Source organism: Phoca vitulina, unplaced genomic scaffold, assembly GCF_004348235.1.
Source record: "Phoca vitulina isolate PV1807 unplaced genomic scaffold, GSC_HSeal_1.0 scaffold34, whole genome shotgun sequence".
NCBI classification, from domain to species: domain Eukaryota; kingdom Metazoa; phylum Chordata; class Mammalia; order Carnivora; family Phocidae; genus Phoca; species Phoca vitulina.
This window is the reverse complement of record NW_022589737.1, coordinates 475,537-495,845: the sequence shown is the minus strand read 5'-3', so window position 1 is coordinate 495,845 and position 20,309 is coordinate 475,537. Positions and strand designations below refer to the sequence as shown.

Genomic DNA, 20,309 nt, shown 5'->3' with positions numbered 1-20,309 from the left:
TCTGTTGTTTTAAGTTTTTCCTTTCATTTTTGATACTTCCCTAGTGTTCGGTTTTGGCAAATAATTTAATAAACAGCACGGTGTAATGTGAAGCCATGTGGTGATTAAAGTATTGTGGTGGCTATTTGTTGGTTGCCTGCCCAGCATCCACTTTCCCTTCCTCCTGACAATATTACTCTATTCCCTAGAAGGGACTTCAAACTTCTCTGAATTTCAACCAGGTTTTTTGGGCAGAACTGACCTCTACTCCCAGGAGTGGGTTCTGATGGTGATAGGTATGAGCCCATTAGCATATCCTTTTCCCCTCAGTGATTTATTCAGGGATGGATTTATAACCCAATCAGAGCTAATTTGATAGAAAAAGATAAATATCTCTTCTCCCTTCTCCTCCCACTTCTGTATGAACCACTAGAAACATTTCACTCTTTTCTGCCGCATGTAATAGAGGCACTGAGCAGTGAACAAAATAACAAATCTCTATCCTCATGGAACATACATTTTAGTAGGAGGAAGTGGGCAGTAAACAGACATATTCATTAGATGGTATTCAGAAACATGGAGGAAAGTTGATAAGGGAAAGGAGTTAGGTAACAGGTGGCAAGATCTGCGTAGAACTTTGTAGAACATTATGGAGACTTTAGATTTTACTCTGGGTGAGATGAGAAGTCATTGGAAATTTTAAGCAGAGGAGTGACAAGGTAGGACTTAAACTATAATAGGACCTTCTGGCTGGGGGGAAAGGTATTGAAAATGGAAAAGGGTGGAAGTAGGGAGACTAGTTGTGACAGTTATGAGGCTTTAGTATATTGAAATATTGGTTCCAATTCTTCACTCCTTTTAATATAATTAAATCTAGAGAGAGAGGGGGAGGCATATCCTGAAGGAAATTATGGGCGCAGCTTTTGGCTCATGAAGTCAAACAGAAAACTCACAAAAAGTTTTTAAGAAAAGTCTATTGGCAAAAACATTACCAACAACTAAAAGAGACTAGAGATGTGCAAGATGTGAACAGAAATTTGGGTCCTCAATTTTCTACAGGCAGGAATCAGGTTGAGAAATCCACTTATCCACCAAGAAAGACATATTTGCCAATGCCCTTTCCAAGTGACTAAGGAAGATGATGGAAAAAGAATAATTTTCTAGACTGACGAACTAAGAGTTATGGTGAATAGACTGGGAAGTCATTCTTAGAGAGCAGAACCTGTGCCTAATCATGGAACATTATTCCTTTTTCCCAAATAGAGGAACCTGACAATCTTCACTCAGTGGGATTTCATAATTGTTATGGACCAGTGACTCCTCTTTCCCTCCATTGTTTTATTTTTTGAATGAGAGTATTTTTTTTTTTTTTTGTGGTTACATTTTCCTTGCCCATCATTTGTTGCATGTTGAGTGTATGAGAAGAAGATACTTGCTCTTTTAATCCATAAGCTCAAGAACAGCCATATCTGGACCTAATATAGATCCAGGATTTCAAGGATTTGATAGATCTTTTAGAGGTCTTGGGATAGGACTGAATTATTTTGCATATATTTGAAAAGGATGCAAATAGTTATAACCAAGGGAGCAGACTCTGGTAGGTCGAATTATTGGTTCTTCATAATTCTTCACTACCCTGTAGTGCATATATGAGGTCTTTGCTATGGTTGCATGGTGAGCAGTATATTTTCTCACCTCTTGACTTTGGGCTTGGTCACGTGATTTTCTTTGGTCAATGGGATGTCAGGGGAAGTGATATGGGCAAAAGCTTGAAATATTCTATGTTGGCTTTTCCTGCTTGTGCTTCTATGACTACCACGAGAAGAGCATACCTTGGGTAGCATTTTTAGTATGGGCTCTGAATAGGACACATGAAAGAGAGGTACTACAGTCGACCCCTGGGCTCACAGCCTGAAGCAAATCTTCCCCAGGCAACCCACAAACCTTCAGCTTACAGCAGATCGGAACCTAATCTCCAGCCTGGAGTCCAGCCTATCTCAACTAATGTGCTACTGATCCACAGACTCATAAGAAAAAAGTAATTGTTTTAAATCTCTGACTTTGCGATGGGTTATGCGGCATTAATGTGGTAATGACTGAGCAATAAGGAGGTAATTGCAATAATTCACGAGAGAGAGGATGGGAACTAAGACCAGGGTGGTCACAGTAGAAGTGGTCAGATTCTGGGTATATTTAAAGATAGAACCCACAGGTTTAGCTGATATATTATAAATGGAGTGTGAAAGAAAGAGAGGAGCTGAGGATGAATTCTAGGCTTTTGGCTTGAGCAAACAGGGGACTGGAATGGTCATTTTCTGAGATGGGAAAAGCTGAGGGACTTGAAGACTTGAATATCAGGAGAGGTTGTCAGGAGCAATAACATGGTACTGGATGCATTAAGTTTGAGTTGCCTACAGGTATCTATAGGGATGTTAAGCTGGCCATTGAATATCCAAGTCTGGAGTTGGAGAAAGACCCAGTGTATAGAGTTGCACATCTGAGAGAAGTTACTCTGTAGATGGCTGGGGGGCACTTTAGAGTTTCACGCGTGGGGAGTTGAAGTTACCAGCAAAGGAGATTGAGAAGGATCACGCAGGGACGTAAGAGGAAAACCAGTTAAGTGATAGTAAAGTGTTATTAATATGTGTTGTTATGATATGACATCCATTCCTCCCTACTTTCTTCTCTTTTCTTTCTTTTTCCTTCACCAAAAATGTCACCACCACTAGATGTGTGTATGTGTGCACACTGATATGTGGCAAGCACAGTGTTAATCACTTTATGTATAGAACAGAATTATTAAAAAGTTGACAGGTGTCTTTTTTCTTTTTTTCTTGCTATATACTCACTAGTGGGGGAAATCTCCTTTTTCTCTTCTGGTCTTCTCTCCAGGTCAGAGAAGCTAAGTCTTTGTATTAATTCTGGGACCTCTTCATAATCCCGCAAGCAGGATGGCTTTGTTTGAGGAGCAAATGGATGGGAGGCTGGTGCTTTGAATGGAATAGGGGAATGAGCAGCTAGAATGCTGGAGGAGAGTTGATTACTTTTTTTTTTCTTTCTCTCTAAGCCTGGGAGAGGGGGATGCAGGCTAGGAGGAAGAGGTGAGTGGGTATTAGGGATTTGTGTTTAGCTAGCATGCAGCTCCCTGGTGGCAGTCAGACCTTGGAAGGGGGGATGGCTGTTCAGAGGTGAGTGGAGATTGGAGAATGAACGCCACAACCTTGAAATTGTTGGCATGAGTCATCTGATTTGAGTTGAGAAGATCATTTGGGTGAACTTCTGGCGTAGAACCTGATAAAAGCTCAGGGATGGGGATGGGAGAAAATGGGGCACCTGAAATAAAACTGCTTTGCAGAAAGAGAACGTCTGAGCTTAAGACAAGGATCTAAGTGTTTGCAGGTGTACACTTGTTATGCATAACATGGGGCTGGTTTTAGAAACTCCTCAAGACAGAGCCAGGCATGTTACTGAGCTCTGGGGAAAAATGGCTGTGTGGCTGTGAACCGAGAGAGGTGTAGTCCTAGAACCAAAGCTCCGGACACCCAGTGTGTGCAGACAGGAATCCGAACCAGCCAGAACATTACCACAATGCCGCATCGTTGCAGTAGAAGGTAACAGTGTTAGTTAAACAAGACCCCACCTCCTCTCTATTTTGTTTTGGGAAGGGAACTGCATCTTTGGGTCTAAGACATGAACCTCACACTTCCTTAGATATTCAAGGGTGAGAAGGTCTCAAAAAGGAGAGACTGAAATTTCTAAAAGGGGGCTTGAATGATTCACTGGAAAAAAAAAGCCATAAGGCCTCTGAATTTATGACACAGGTATTTACAATTCATGCATTGGGGAAAACTGGGGAAGTTTTAGTATTTATGGGAGAGTATTTATGATGCTATGATGGCTTTTTTTTTTTTTCCAAATATGTATTCGTCTTATTCTGTGTGGTTCTGGAGAGCAAGATAATAAAAAAGTGTCAGCGGCATGGGTGTAGGAACAGATATTCACTACTAAATCCCAGCACATGTTTTGGGCTCAATACATTTTTCAATAAATGACTGCATGCCTGCATGACAAATGAAAACATATGGATGAAACTTACAGGGAGGCAGATTTTGGATTCAGCTTATCTTTTCAATAATTTGAGTTATTCAAAAATTAAATGGACTTTGCTTGAAAGGCAGTAAAATTCTCTATCACCAGGAGTGAACCAGGAGCAGAAAGACCATTTTTCAGGGATGTGATAGAGGATTTATTCATTAGGTAATGGTTAGACCACATAACCACTGAGAGTCCTGAAAACTCAGATATGTCAGTTCTATAACTTTAAATCCAGGGGTCTTTATACAGAGACTTGGGAGAAGTATAAATAAGACTCATGAACTCAGAGAAATCTTTAAGAGGCATGTGTTCAATGGCATGTTTATTAAACAAATGCTCATGACAGATTTTCACAACAGCAACAAATGTTATTTCACTACATCAAATCTCCCTTACTAAGAAAAAAAAACAATAATCACAACGAGGTTGATGGATCTGGATGATTTTTTCATGTTTTTTCTGGGGAGCGGGGGAGTAAAACCAGTCTTCTCATTTATTTTCTTCTCTTTTCTCTTGAGCTTCACCCGATTTCATTTTTTTCACCTTCTCTCTGGCTAAGTGTCCCCGGAAGACTGCTTGGATTTTGAGAGCAGCATTCTCCTCTTTTGCTTTTTCTTCTTCAGAAGGTTCCTTTATGGAAAGGAGAAAAATTAAGAGACTTCTTAAATATCCAATATTTTGATGCCATAAAAATAACTGCATAAATTTAATCAATATAGGGACGTAACAATCGAGATCTGCTGCTTCCTAAGGGAATTTTATATACTGTCACGTTGTGTATGTTCCAAATGGTGAGTGCCAAAATAGCAGGCATTTTGTTTTCTCATTCTTTAATATGTCTCTGCAATAAATGATCAGTGCCAACTTCCCCCCTCAAAATAGCTCCTATTTAACAGTTTCCTGAGCAATGACATTTTTTTGGGGGAAAATAAGTAAGAATCCTTGAAGCATATAAAAATGTCAAGAATAGTAAATGTGCTGTTTCAAAATAATCATGATTACATGAAATTAATTTCTTAATTTTTCAATGATTAACTAATCAGAATCATACATGTAAAGTGGACTGCCAAGGAGAAATCCTTTTAGTCCAAAAATGTCAGTTTTAGGGTGGTTGGCTGAACTTCCGTATATAGTTTTTTGTTTTTTTAATCTAGGTAGAGGGGTGCCTGGGTTGCTCAGTCCCTTGAGGATCTGGCTCTTGATTTCGGTTCAGGTCATGATCTCAGCGTCCTGGGATCGAGCCCTGCATTGGGTTTCATGCTCACCAAGGAGTCTGCTTGTCTCTGTCTCTTTGCTCTTCCCCCTGCCCTCTCTCTCAAATAAATAAATAAATAAAAATATTTCAAAAAAATAAAATTTAGGTATAGTTTATCTAAATTACAGACAGTGAAACACACAGATCTTAAGTGTCTAACTCAATAGATAGTTTGGTTTTTTTTTAAGATTTTATTTATTTCTTTGTCAGAGAGAGAGAGCACAAGCAGGGGGAGCGGCAGAGGAAGAGGAGAAGCAGGTTCCCCACCGAGCAGGGAGCCTGATGCGGGGCTCGATCCCAGGGTCCTGGGATCATGACCCGAGCTGAAGGCAGACGCTTACCCGAGGTGTCCCGGTACATATATATATATATTTTTTAAAGATTTCATTTATTTATTTGTCAGAGACAAAGAGTGAGCGAGCACAAGCAAGGGGAGTGGCAGGCAGAGGGAGAAGCAGACTCCCTGCTGAGCAAGGAGCCCGATGCAGGACTCGATCCCAGGGCCCTGGGATCATGACCTGAGCCAAAGGCAGATGCTTAACCGACTGAACCACCCAGGTGTACCGATATATAGTTTCTGATATATCATTTTAAATTATAACAGTGATATATACATTTAAAAACTTAAATGCCAGGGTGCCTGGGTGGCTCAGTCTGTTAAGCATCTGCCTTCAGCTCAGGTTATGATCCCAGGGTCCTGGGATCCAGCCCCATGTTGGGCTCTCTGCTCAGCAGGAACCTGCTTCTCTCTCTCCCTGCCACTCCCCCTGCTTGTACTCTCTCTCTGTCAAATAAATAAATAAAATCTTAAAAAAAAATTTAAAAAATGAAAACTTAAATGTCACTCGTAGTGAAAGTTTTCTCCCCCTTTCCAAATCTACTCCTAAGATGTAACCATTATTATGGATTGAGTATATATAACTTTCTAAAATTTCTCTGTATAAAAAGTATTCTTAATGGGTATATACATGGCTTTTTATTTTAAAAATGAGATCATACTAATTATAATGTTCCCAACTACTTTTTCCTTGGTAACTATGTATCTTGGTTCTCTTTTCTATTATTATTCAGTATGTAACTCTGCCCATTCTTCTTCTTTTATGACACCATTGTATTACATTGTACTAACACGACTTGATTTATCTACTCAGTCTCCTGTTGATGGACCTTTGGATTGTTTACACCCCTCACCCCATTAAAAAAACAATGAGGCAAATCTAGCTTTCAAACTTCTCAGTGCAAACAGAATGGTATTAAGCCCTCTTGAGATGATGCCCCAGTATGGGCAAATGAATTATAATGAAGTTGGAAATCAATGAGATCTCAACTCAAAGTCATGAAAAGCTGAGTAAGGGCAACTACTAAAGATGTAAGGAAATGACTCCTTTTCTTCCCTGACCTCCCATTGCATCTTATGGCAATGTTAGGCCAATTAGGTTGTATTGATATAATTCTGGAATAATTTGTAATGGTATTGTGTAGGGAAAAGTTATGCCCTCAACTGGGTAGGAGGTAAGGTATTCCTTGAAGGGGATACCTGCTTTGGGTGTCAATTAATGGGTGACTAACTGGGACATTAAAACATGAAAAGGAACTCATAAGTTTGGCCTTCAGCACTGTCGAGAGTGAGTTCTTTCTCATTAGGCTTGAGTCTGGACTATGAAGAATATAGATAGTGATATGCTGGTAAATGTTTATATATAGACTCCCTAGAAAAAAAGTCTGATTTGCAGTATTGGCCATGATCTTCATACTCCTACCATGGCTGATTTCAAGCTACCAAGCAGACATTATTGATCATGGGTTGTCTAGAGATGTGCACAATTGTCTCTTGAGAGCTGGATCTAGCACACTACTGAAAGTAGGTATCTTTGAAGGTGGACCCTACTCAGGTCTTTATTGCTTAGATGGAGGCTGCTAGGCAGGAAGTCATTTTGTAGACAGCAGTGCATGGACGGTGAATATGACACATTGTGCGAAGCCATTCTGTTTGGTGGTATGTGATTCTCAGTGCGTTTCCTTTTGTTATCTCTGAACCTTTGCCCCTGTGTGGTGGTGAGGGCATCAATTAGTGACAAATTCTCAAAGTGGAAAGTGAATCTGAAGGATGAAGACTGAGGCGGTGAGTTCTGTCTGTGTTTCCCCTTGGGGAGATTTCCCCACCCATTGACAATCTTGGAAAAAAAAGATTTTATTTTTAAGGGGAAGAAGGAGTTTTCCTTTATGATAGGCATAGCTAAAAATGATCCACCAGTTAGTTTATCATGATGCTAGTTATCTAGAAAGCAAAATCATAATTTTAGCAATATGGATAACAGACTGGATTCATATTTGGAGTATAATTTTAAATTGAGTGATATGATTCTTGTAGGAATCTAATAGTATATGGAAAACATAACTTACTAAGGCTGTGACTGGTGTCTCATCCTCTTTCACAGGTGTGTGAGACTTTTCTTTTTCGGACTCACAATTCTCAGGTGATTCATGATCCTGGAAGAGGGGTGACAGGGCCAAACAGGCAATATTCCAAAACAGTAAAGTCTTGGATCAAACTGCTTCAAGTCATTAAATATTGCTGTATGTTATTGAGAAGTAGTAGGAATTAAATACCCACTGATTTTTTTTAAAAAAGGGAAGTAGGTTGGGAAAAAAGAGAAATAAATGAAAACTCTCAAGGGAATATGCATAAACAAATATGACCAAGGAATCGGTGAAAAATGTTTGATTTTTTGTTTTTGGAATGTGTGCAACATTATCTCATATGCAAAACAAGCTATTGTCTTATACTAAAAGTTGTTAAGATGCTGTAATGAATCTTGAACAAAGTATAAAAAAGAAGTGCTGTTAGTTTTTAAAATAAGAGCAAAATGTATGCCACTGTGTCCCGTAGTGTGAGGTCAAGTTGACTTTTTAAAGAAGTCTGTAGATTAAAAACCCTGTCAAAGAGGTGAGTTCTGCTTTGGGGAACCATTTAAGTAAAAAAGGGAAATCAGCTCTGCCTATTTTGACATGGTTATTGAAATCTTCCACCAAAATAGAGGCATTGCTAATTCACAACCTATGGGAAGAGTTTCTTTAATCCATAAAACAGAAATTTGAAGACATATAAGCTAATTAAGTAAAGCCTTTAGAATTCAAAAGAGATGAAAAAAAAAAAAAAAAACCACCCTGAAATTGCTATGTGACACAAAGATTTAAAACTTTTTGACATTATTCCTTTGATTGAAATAAAACATGAACACAGAGAATCTTGTTAAAAGACTAGATGGAAACAAACTAAACACCCCCATATCTGGCAGGCACAAATGGATGGAACTTCACTTTTGAACTCATGGAATAAGTGACAGGTATTTCCCCAGGAAATTCCCCAAATCTACTGGGGAACACCATCAAAACTTGAACTTGGCTAATTCCTTTTAATTCTAATATCTGATGGTACTTTGTGGCTAAGGTATTATCTCAGTCGTCTAGAAGAGTGCTTCTCAGACTTGAATGTACCTACAAGTTACTTTGGGGAGCTTTTTAAAGTTCAGCTTCCAACTTGCAGACCTGGAGTAGGGCCTGAGACAGAATTTCCATCAAGTTCCCAGTTAGTGGATGCCATGATGCAGGGTCGCACACAGCCTTTCTCAGCCAGTGTTCCTCTTCTGGACCACAGAACACAGAATGATTTGAGTGACTATTCTCTCAGTTCTCTCAGATGGTACATAATTAGAGTCATTCTAGGAACAAAGGAGGGACACTGATTCCTTACATGCAATGAGCACCTTTGGCTTAGGGCTTAATTATTTTGACGAACCTTGGCTGAAAAAGGCTGATTCTAAGAATGCTGCTAAAGAGAAGGTAAGTTCAGTCTCTGAACAGATGAGCTTTGTAGAAAAAACTCTACCATTATGAATTTAAATTCTAATCAGGCTTTTGTAAGATGTCAATGATGATGAAACAACTGGATAAATGGTGTTTTATGAAATGTCATTCATTAATTCAACAAATATTTATTGAGGATCTGCTATTGCTAAGCATTGTGATACCCAATACAATCTGAAGAATAAATGAGAGTAATTATTCTGTAACTTTCAAGTACATTCTTCCTGTTGATCACCTTTCAATTTCAGCTAAGCATCTGTCCACGATTCAGATACTTTAGAAAAAAATTTCTTGTCAGAAAGAACAGCATAATTAAAAAGGTTTAATAAGATATTTGTGATGCCTTTCATGATGTTCATGATTCTGGGGAGATTGCAATATTCTCTGTTTTGGAGACAGGGAGAAGAAAATAACCAAATCCCGAGTTTCATGGGACCATACCTTGAATGCATGGTTGTTATAGAAGCGGTCATCTACCTTAGTCCCCCATTCTGCTGGGTCAAAGTTGGTTTCTAAATAATAAAAATATAATAATTTCAGACTTATTTTGAGTCCATTAAAGTAAATCCAGAATAGTAACACAAAACAAGTTTTCTTTTTCAAACCACAAGTTCTTTACTGCCAGCTGAAAATCTTATTATGTACATAGCCTAACACTGTAAACATAAGCAGTGATCACAGAATATATGATGATGAATTAAACATTAGATGAGCCCTTGGGGATATTTAGAAAGGCAGTAAAGAAACATAATTGCTGCCTTCATAGAATTTATAATAAAATGGGAGAGAGAGAGAGAACGAATGCCAATACTTAAATATAAATACAGAAACTCATAAACATGTGTCAGTAAACACAGGAAAATGTATAAATGCTAAACAGCAAGGAAGTTTGGAAAAGTAAAGAATGGGAGAGGTTTTTAAAAAATGAGGCATATTATGTAGTCAGTAGACATAGACAGGCAGAAGTATTTATATTTAAGCAGAATTTTTCTTTAACTTTTCATTATAAACAATTTCAAACTTAGAAAGTAGAGAGCATAATATAACAAATTCTCATGTGCACACTACTCAGATTCAATAATTATAAACTCATGATTTATCTTATTTTATCTGTAACTTCACTCAATTACCCACACTTTCTTCTGATTATTTTCAAGCCAGTTCTAGGCACCCTATTGTTTTATCTACAAATAGTTATTTTAGTGTGTATCTCTAAGATATAAAGCCACAATACCATTATCACATCTAAAAATACTAACAATAATACCTTAATATCAGCTATCCAAATTTCCCCTATTGTCTAATATATTCTTTGCTTATTTTTTTTACTGTTGATTTGTTCAAATCAAAACCCAAACAGTGGGCACACACAGCCTTTCGTTATGCCTTTCCCATCTCTTTTAATTGAAAGAGATTTTCACCTATCTCCCAGCCCACATTTTTTCCTTGCAATGTTTTTGTTGAGGAAATTGGATCATTTTTCCTTTGGAGTTTTCCACAGTTTAGATATTTCTGATTCCATTCCCGTGATGACTTTTAACAAGTTCCTTTGCTTTTGAATTTCCTGTAGCTGATTCAGGATTTATTTATTTATTTATTTATTTGGCAAGCATACTTTATAGAAAGTTCAGTGTAATTGTCAGGATATACATAATATCTGGTTGTCTCTCTTTTTATAATCTTTAAGGGCCCATTGATGATGAGTGCTTAGATCACTTCTTTAGGGGTTGCAAAATGGCAATGTTCTTATTTGATCAGTACTTCTTTATTTCTGGAATAATCAGTAAAGAAAAACTTACCCATACCAACTATTGGCTACCCTGACATACAGTTCATACAGAAAAGGCAGGTTAAAGGTTTGATTCTTTCCCTTTATTGACCAGTTTACAGAATAATCAGTTGGTTCCTTAGGATCCTCTTAAGGAGGTTTTATTTGTTTGTTTGTTTTGATCATTATGAACAAATGAATATTTAAGAAATTGGATCAACTTCAATCCATTACATTTATTATTCTTCTCGATGCTCTAATTGTCCAAAATTGGCCATTAGGAGCTCATTCAGGTGTTCAGATGCTCCTTAGTCCTTTGGAAACAGCTCTAGTAATCTTTGATAGTTTCCTTATTTTCTGGTATGGTAAGATGTTCAGGCTTAACTTGCATATTTCCTGACCAATTCACAGAATTAGGTAGTTCTCTAAGAAGCCTTGGTTCCTAGGAAATGGTAGCTAGAGGCCACAGTCTAGAGGCTAGGTGCTCACCGGTACTGGGTTGGTCATTGCTCTGTGGCCTTTTAAAATATGCATAGAGTTAGAAAACATTTTTTTTTTAATTTTTAAAGAGAAAATATATCGAGGTCACACTGATATTTTTCTGTTCAAATTTAGGATTACAGGATTTTATTAACTTCCTTCATTTTTATATCTGTTTGTCATTTTTCTTATGCTAAAAATCTTATTCCTAATAACAGTAGGATAGTGACTTATTTGCTATGTCCTACAGTGTATAAAAACTATAATTATACTATAATTATAATTATACTATGATATTATAACAATGATTACTGAAAACAATTCAAGACTTTTTAACTTCATTTTGTCTTTAGGCTATATCCACTAGGGATGTACAGTCAAATTACTGTGTTATAAAGTCACTTGAAATAATTCTTTTCTGTGTGGTTATGTCTACCCATTCAATACTAGCTACGTTTGTTTGTTTCACTTTGCTTCTAAACTTTAGAGCTTGCTTAACAATTTTAAAATTTATTTCCACTTTAAACTATGTTAAACATTTATGATTTTGAATTCAAGATATATTCAGAGAAGTCTAGCTTCTATCCTGTTCCCTCCACTCTGTTACTTCTCCTTCAGATGTAAATGTAAATTTTTAAAAGACTTATTTTTCTATTTAAAAATATAAACGAATACCTATATATTCGTATTCACACCCCTTTGTTAGATAATTGGTAGCATGCTAAGCATACTTTTTTTTCTTTTTGTTAAAGATTTTATTTATTTGAGAGAGAGAGAGAGAGCGAGCGAGCGAGAGACAGAGAGCGCGGGAGTGTGCGCATGAGTGGGGTGAATGGCAGAGGGAGAAAGAGGCTCTCCACTGAGCAGGGAGCCTGATGCAGAGCTTGATCCCAGGACTCCGGGATCATGACCTGAGCTGAAGGTAGACGCTTAACCCACTGAGCCACCCAGGCGCCCCTAAACATACTTTTTTCCTACCTTATTTTTTTCACCCAATATATCCTGAAGATCACTCCATAGCAACATATAGAGATCTTCCTCATTCTGGTTTTGTTCGTTTGTTTTACAGTTGTATATAATTCCACTGTGTGGATGTCCTCTAGTTTATTCAACAAATCCCCTATGACGGATATTTGGATTGTTTCCTCGAATAATGAAGAAATGAAAAGGGTAGAAGTTGAATTTCTATGTCAAATTCTCTTCCTTGGTGTTATATCATTTTGTGTCTCCTCCAGCAATGTATATGACTTATTTCCTCTCTAGCTTTGTTGGAATAAATTGGCAAACTTTTGGCTTTTTGCCAGTCTTAAGGGGGATGGGGGTGGGTAGTGGTCCTCACTGTAGTTTTGATTTGGGCTTCTGTTGTTATGGGTTAATTTTAGTATGTTCTCATATGTTAAGGGCCATTTGCATTTTTTGTGTGTTTTGCTCGTATCTCTTGACCATTGTTTTATATAAGGTTATTAGTTTTTTCTTCAGTATTTTTACAAGCCTTTAGTTATTATGTTTATTAACCCATTGTGATATAAATTACAGATATTTTTCCTCAGTTTGTTATTTGTAGTTTCATTTTTCTTATGGGGATTTTGTCATGTAAAAGTTTACTTTTACGTAGTCAATCTTATCAGTCTTTTTCCCTCATTGCTTTTGAATAAGTAATTATAGCTACTTAGCTAGCAAAATTTTTTCCTCTTTTATATTACAGAGAAATTCACCCATGTTTCCATCTAGTATTTGTATGGTTTCATGAAAAAAATAATTTAAATCTTCAGTCAGTTTGGAACTTACCCTGGTGTATGATGTAAGGAAAAGATCCAATTTTATCTTTTTCTATCTTTATCTCAACATCATTTAATAAAAAGTCTACCTTTTCCCTAGTGATTTCAGATACTACTTAAATCAAATGCTAACACGTTTTCTGTCAGAAAAATCAAAATTAGGACTAATAATTACCTATGAAGAATGCTGGCCAGGGAGTTCTTGCATTGTGTGAGAGACAGGGCTGGAGGACTTTTTTCTTCCCTTTTAGAGACTACATTCTGATACTTGCATCAGTTGGATAATTCGCCTTTGGTTTGCTTGAGTGGAAATGGGTATGGTGCTTCAAATTTTTTCAAATAGTTTTGTCTAGTTTTTATTAGTTAGAGACTAGTATTCTGAGACCATTAATCTGAATCACCAATTTCTTTAATTATCATGATCCACTAACAATGACTCAAATGTTTTTGTAATGGGACATTTCTGAGATCTAAAATTAAATAAATGACTAAAGACCTTTTACTCATGAATTTGTAAAATTAATGTTATAATAACAAAATTAAATTAATGTTCATTATAATTCACTTCTTACCCTAAAAGATTTCTCTTAATAGCTTTTTAGTGGCACATAAGTATCAAATTGTGCAACAAATATTCACACTGACTGGATATGGAAAAGACCAGCAACATTCAGGAAATTGGCAGAGATTCTGAGCTCTGCCAGGGTTGAGCAAAGAAGACAAGATGGTGGAGCTGTGCAGTGTGTATGGGGGTTGCTTCAATTCAAACCTGTGGGAGGTTTCCTCCTTCTGGAAAATGATTTGAAATCAAATGCTTACTTACTTGTAGTTACTTCTAGTCACCTTTACCACTTTGTTGGAATGATGGAAACAGTTTATACAAAATGGTTGTTCTAGTCAAGAAGGGGTTTTTAAATAGAAATGTATAGCTGTAATAATTCCCATTTTGACTACTGGATCAGGTCTTGATAGTTATGAACCTTCAAGCCTGGGAATTTGGACATTTTATTTCTGGAAGTGAAGAAACTGCTTTGGCTCTCAGCCAAAGAGTCACTGTTAGTATGAATCTGGGCAGGATGGGACCTTGGGAGAATAGAGAAAAGATATAAATTACCTTCTCAAGCTGGACTTTCATTTTTTATTTTTTAAGTAGGTTCCACACCCAGTGTGGAGCCCAATGTGGGGCTTGAGTTCATGACCCCAAGACCAAGACCTGAGCCAAAATCAAGAGTCAGATCCTTAACTGACTGAGCCACCCAGGCACCTCTGGAATTTCACTTTAAAAGCAGTGTTTCTCTGTGACTTTTTGCAGACTAGTTTCATATACCCCAGCAAATACTAATCTATTTAATCTAAGGAGCATAGAATTATTTTTTACAACACTTATAATACTTTCAAGTAAGAAGAGTCACCATGTAAAGAAAACCACAAACTCTCCTCCCAGGAGGACTAGACAGTCAACTGCCTGGCATGCATTGGAACAGCCTGTTGGAAAATGGAGAGTTAGACTGGACGATCTCTTGAGGTTTCCTTCCACCCAGTGTGTCCATGAAGTACACAATGAAGAAGGTCTGTGTAATCAACTGGTAATCTTCAATAATGTGAAATAACGTGATTTAAGAGAACCTGTCATAAAGGCACATGTTTTCAATAGCAAGAACTGTTACTTGAAGCTACCTGCCTCATAAAGACTTTCTATGGAATGAGGATGGTCTTAAGCCAGTTTCACCATAACCAAATGCTTAGTCTCTTACTTTAAAAAAAAATGCCCATTTAAAAAAAGCTTACTCTCTCGTTTCTCTAGAAGATTTTCAAAATATGCTGCTGCAAAAGCTGGTATATTTTCTGGTTGCTCCCTCAGAATCTCGCGTGTCAGCCCTTCCAGAAGATTCCCAAATCCTTGTGGAATTCGGTAGTGGGTGTTGGAGAATGGAATCGACATCTCCTTGGAAGGAACTGCCTATTGTACCTAGAGATGCATTAGAGTGTACTGTCTTTAAATTTGTCTGATTTTATTTATATAATCACAATGATGACAACAAATTATTCCTGAGCCCCAAATTTTCTGGACTTCAATCCTTTCCCCTGAACACAACCCCAATCCATCATTTCTTCGAGTTTTGAACTCTCCATTATTAATTAGAATCTTACAAATACAGACTCATTTACTAGGCCAAGTCATTTTTTTAAATTACAAAAATCACAGATTTTTCACTATAACACTAAGTACTTTTTCTCTCTGTCCCTCTTGCCTTTAGAAGGTGAGGGTAATTTCTGCTATCCCACAGGAACTCAGAGAGAACCATTGTTAAAAATTCATCATAAATCGCTGAGAAGACACTGTTTGGGGTCTAAAATTAAAAAAAAAACAAACCTGAATTAAGAACTAATCTTGGTTCTAGAAATTACTCTAATTTGTTGAATGAAGAAGTTTAACACTTAGTCTTGCCCTTTGCTTCCACTTCGGAGGCATGACCTACAAAGCTCCGAAGCACTTACATACTCTGGAAGGGGCAGCAGGGTTAAAGGGGGGCGGAGGCAAGGTCATGATTTTGCAGTCCTAGCGTCCAAGATTTTGGGATTCTTGTGTTTTCTGGTTTTGTCTTGACCAGGTCTTATCTTCCTGTCTTGGAATACAAGGACTGCATTAAGGATAGCTGCCAAGCAGCGGGTTGAGCTGCTGAGTATGGCAACGACACTCAGGGACCCGGCCTTTTTGTGAAGGTGTCAATTTTTTGACAATTCCACAAGCCGTGGGAGGGGTCCAGGTGAGGGACTAGATGGTTTAATGAGGCCCAATGTGTGGAGGATGTTTTTCTGTTTTTGAGGGAACAGGAGATGAGGCATTGAGTCGTTCTAGGGTTGTGAGAAGGACAGGTAACACCCTGAACCAATCAGGGGAGTGGAGGGCGGTTGGAGGGGGAACACCGGTCTATTGGGCGGCGGGACGTCGAGGATCTGGGACTTCAGACTCGCAGAATGGGCTGCCTTGGCGCCCAATCTGCCCTCGCGATCCCGGAACGTGTCTGGGATCCTGAGAGAATGCGAGAGGCAAAGGAAAAGGGCGAGGTCTCGGATTTGGAGAGGAAGTGGGGTAAACCGCCTCACCTCTTCGTTCTCTCAGAGCTGGTGCGGATGGTTCCAGTTGTTATTTCTCGTTGCTGGGTAACCGTTTTTTTTTTTTTTTTTTTAATTCAACTACGGCGGCCGGGAAGGGGGAGGCACGGCCTCGCCCGGCGGCCACGGACCGTCTTCGCGACCGAACGGCTTGGGAGGGGTGGAGTCAGGCCTCCCCGCCCCGCGCAGGCCCCGCCCACGACCCCGGCCCCGCCCACGACCCCGGCCCCGCCTGGAGTCCGCGCCCGGAGTTCCGCACCCGGGTGTCGGATCCTCGCCAACATGGTAGTACCGGGATTTGTATTTGGGCTGGTCCTGCCTTTAATCCTGCCGGCCGGCACAAGTGCAGGTGAGGCGGCCCGGCTCGGCCCAGGCCCTGCCGGTCAGCCTGCGCGGGCTCCGAGATCCCGCGTCCTCTGCCGGACGCGCGAACCGCGACCCTGGAGCCGGCCTTCTGACCCGGGCCTAGGCCGCAGGGGTCCGCTGGGCGGGAGTTCCGGCCGGTGCGCTTCCTCCACGCCCTTGCACCGTCGTCCTGATGCCCGGTGTGGCGCAGAGGGAGATTGGGTGTATCTGAGTGGGGAGGCCCAAATGTCCCACACCGAGGCCTTTGGGGTCTTTGAATAGTCGCAGGGGAAGTCGAAGGCGGGGGCGGGTGTGAAGCTAGTTAGATAATATTTGGAAACAGGTGACTGAGTCATCCACAACATTTCCCTGCTGCCCCCTCAGCAGTACCCTTGGGGAGGGTTTGCTTCAAGCTTGGTTCCTTGGGGGAATTATATTTGACTAGTTTAAGTGGTGATTAGGATTAGGAAATACAACCCCCTCACTAGCTCAGAGTATTTAAGGCTTAGCTTTGATTTCTGGCGCAGCTTACAGATATCGGTGGTGGGATCATAGGCGTGGCATTGGGGAGGAGGGTGACTCACTTTGACTACTGTCCAGGGCAGATCCTGTCATTTGAATACTGCGGGCTGGACACTGAGCCACAACCATGGAGAACCAGAAGGTGGAATCTGCCCGCTAATGCCAAGTAAAATGATAATGCTGCACCTACTGTTTCCTTCAAACCATTCAAATAGTGGACCCCAAAGATCCCTGCTAAGAAATGAAAGTTGAAGTGAGAATGGGGACAGGGTGCAGAAAAATGACTGTTGCTATACCTGAGAACCCAAAAGTACCCAGACTGAGACCAACTGTGGCCCATCAGTAGTGTCTCAGGCTTTGACAGAAGTGTAGACCAGCAGCACTGTGCATAGCACTTTGACTCTCATCCCCACTCAGTGACTTTTGAGTCCAGCATATGAGAGGAGAGTAGGGCCGTTCTTTTATTAATTTTTCTGTTAAAGGCTGTTAACTTTAATGCCAATACAGTGTTCTGTCTTCGCTTTTGGGTCTTCCCGTTACATTGCTTGCATTAACAATGACTATTTTTCATTAATGCTTTAAATTTTCTTTCCTTCTTGTTTGGTTGCATATCTTGGCATCTTTCTTTCCAGTCGTTCCCCCTGTGCCCATGTTGACTGTGTAATATTTGAAATGTATAAAAATACATGAGAAATGAAACAAGAAAATGAATACCCAAGGGTGCTGCACCCAACTTAAGAACTAGAACATTGCATTTTATTGAGACTCTCTGGATGTTTCTCTCCAGTGCATCCACCAGGTCGTCACCAGAGGTAACTTAACCACTGTCCTAATTTTGTCAGTCTACTTTTAATGACTACTTTTAACTTCCCCAGAACGCTAATTCCTGTTTTCCACTCCCAACACCCAAATGGAGGAAAAATTAAAGACCTAAAAAAAAAAAAAAAATTCAAATGCTAAGTGTCTTGTGTTTGACAAAAAGAATGAGCAGTCCTGCGTCCTTCCCTATTCTCCTATTTTGTCCATTGCTCAATTCCTTGGTAACGTTCCACTGTCTACTCTTATCGGCTTGGAATGTGAGCTTTATAAGGGCAGGGAATATGACTTTTTTTTTTTTTTTTTTTTAATTTACCACCAGTATCTAACTGCAGCAGAGTGGAAATTGCAGTAACTTTGGAATCAGGTGGCTTGATTTCTAGTCCTATCATAAACTACCTACGTGATTTCAGGTCGGTCAAAGGAGTTGACGTATGCTTAACACTGTGCCTGCCCCAAGTAAGCTCCCCAGTAAAACGTAAGCTCCCTGCTGCTAGCAGGGATTTTTGTCTGTTTTTTTTTTTCTTTCTTTTTCTTACTGTTACAGCCTCAATGCTTAAAGTGGTGCCTGACACACAGTAGGCATCAATAAATATTTGTCGAATTAATTAATTAATATGCAAGCTATTAACCTCAATTACCTAAACTAGCCGGGTGTTAGTCTGTTGATCATGATTGTACGTAGGGGTGTGAAAGATTCTCTCTACCTTTAAAATTCTTTAACGCAGAATAGAGCCAGGCACAAGGAGGTCCAGTAAGTGTGTGTCGGCGAAAACAGACGGACTTGGAAAGATGTGTCCCCAGCCTGGAAGACAATGGCTGCACTCAGAGCGCCCTTTATTTGCACAGGCTCATGTGGGAGCGGACAGCCAGTTTCCTTCACTCTGTACCCCCCCCCCCCCCCCCGTCTCTCTGCTTAGCTCTTAGCCCTTTAGTTTCCAGTTTTTGTTCCATATGAAGTACCTACCCAAGACTAGGCCCTCCCACGCATGTGCCTCTCCCCTTCCCTCCAGCTTGCTGCCAACCTGCTTATGCAATTGTGCGGTGTTAGCGTCTCTTCTTAGAGCATTTTGCTTGTGGTAGCTGTGCGTCTCCAGCCCATTACACAGCCTTCTGGATGATCTTTGGTTGTCATGTCGGTTTTATGATGGAACTAAAACTCATGAGAGAGGGAGAGCAGAGGATATTTAGCGACTGGGTTGCTATTCACAGCACAGGACAAATAGGCTACTGGATCTGTGTAGGAGACCCCATTAACTCTACTGCCCTGTTAAGCATAGCCTAAGGGGCCATCCTTATTGGTAGCTTCCAGGGAGGAAAATGTCAACCTTATTAGTTCTCATTCTCTTTCCTGCCTATCATTTTTGTTTAAAGCCCTTAAAAAAAATCTTAACTTTGTTAATTATTTTCTTCTAGGGATTTTAGTCTGTTTTGTTCAGACAAATTGGGACATAACTTAAGAAGTTTTTTTTTTCCCCTTGTTAAGTTTTGATGAGGAACTCACTGGGATAATTTGGATAGATGCTTGTTATTAATAAAATACTTCAATATAGGCTGCATGTTAAAAATAGGAATGATCTCGTTAAAGTGAGTTCTTATTCAGTCTTGTTAGTGACTCTAGAATAGAATCTACAGTTTCAAGTGCTCTCCTTCTTGTGCTTTTTATATAATTTAGCTTGTGAAATGGGTAAAATTGAGATGGAAGACCTTTGTTCTGACATTTTGACCTTCTATTTCTCACTGACCTTATTATTTCATCTTATTTATCTGTATTTACCTTAGAAGGAAGGAGACATTGCAGATATTCATAAATGCTTATTTAGAATTTTCAGTGGGTTGTCAAAAAAAACCACAGTAAGGGGAATTATTTGTGGGAAATCGACACTGGTAGGATGCAAAAGGGGAGATAAAGAGTGGGGGGAAAGATGGGGAAGGCTGTGTTGGAGAGAGGCAGGTTTCTTTATTCCCAGCAACAAGGAGTGGGCGTGGTAATGGAAAGTAGGGGAAGGAAGTGGTTTATTTTTCTCATAAATACCATCTGTGGGGTGTATAAGAGGAGCATGTTAGCAATTGGGGGGGGGGGGAGTGAAGCATCAGGGCCAAGCCCAAGGGCAAAGGCAGGTCAAGAGCTCTGAGGGGGAGGAGGCTGGTGGCACTTTGGTTGCCCTAGGCTCTTTGAGTTTTCCTTTTATTGGTCACCGTGTACTATGCTGCATATCTTTGGCAACTGTTCTTGTTAGGTCGCTCACCTAATTAGAAGGAATAAGATCTAGCTTTAGAAGATGAA

At 39.5% G+C, this 20,309-nt stretch overlaps 2 protein-coding genes across 5 annotated transcripts in view; one reads left to right on the top strand and one right to left on the bottom strand.

Moving 5' to 3' along the window:
• Positions 1–3,565: 3,565 nt before the first annotated feature.
• SIAE (sialic acid acetylesterase) overlaps positions 3,566–20,309 on the top strand; it is a 54,429-nt gene continuing 37,685 nt past the window's right edge. The window contains exon 1 of one of the 4 annotated variants that reach the window (XM_032426411.1): positions 3,566–3,590. Coding sequence is in view for 1 of the 4 variants with exons in the window: in XM_032426408.1 (XP_032282299.1) it covers positions 16,622–16,688 (67 nt within the window). In the remaining 3 variants the exon portion in view is untranslated. Of the gene's footprint in view, positions 3,591–16,190; positions 16,388–16,553; positions 16,689–20,309 lie in introns of those variants that run through there. The other 3 variants (XM_032426410.1, XM_032426409.1, XM_032426408.1) reach the window with 3 other exon arrangements.
• On the bottom strand, positions 4,414–16,396 carry SPA17 (sperm autoantigenic protein 17). The gene is made up of 5 exons (XM_032426422.1): positions 16,331–16,396; positions 15,011–15,191; positions 9,638–9,708; positions 7,733–7,819; positions 4,414–4,704 (listed from the first exon to the last, which is right to left on the bottom strand). Exons 2-5 carry the CDS (start codon positions 15,162–15,164, stop codon positions 4,564–4,566), a joined length of 453 nt encoding a protein of 150 aa, XP_032282313.1. The 5' UTR covers positions 15,165–15,191; positions 16,331–16,396; the 3' UTR covers positions 4,414–4,563.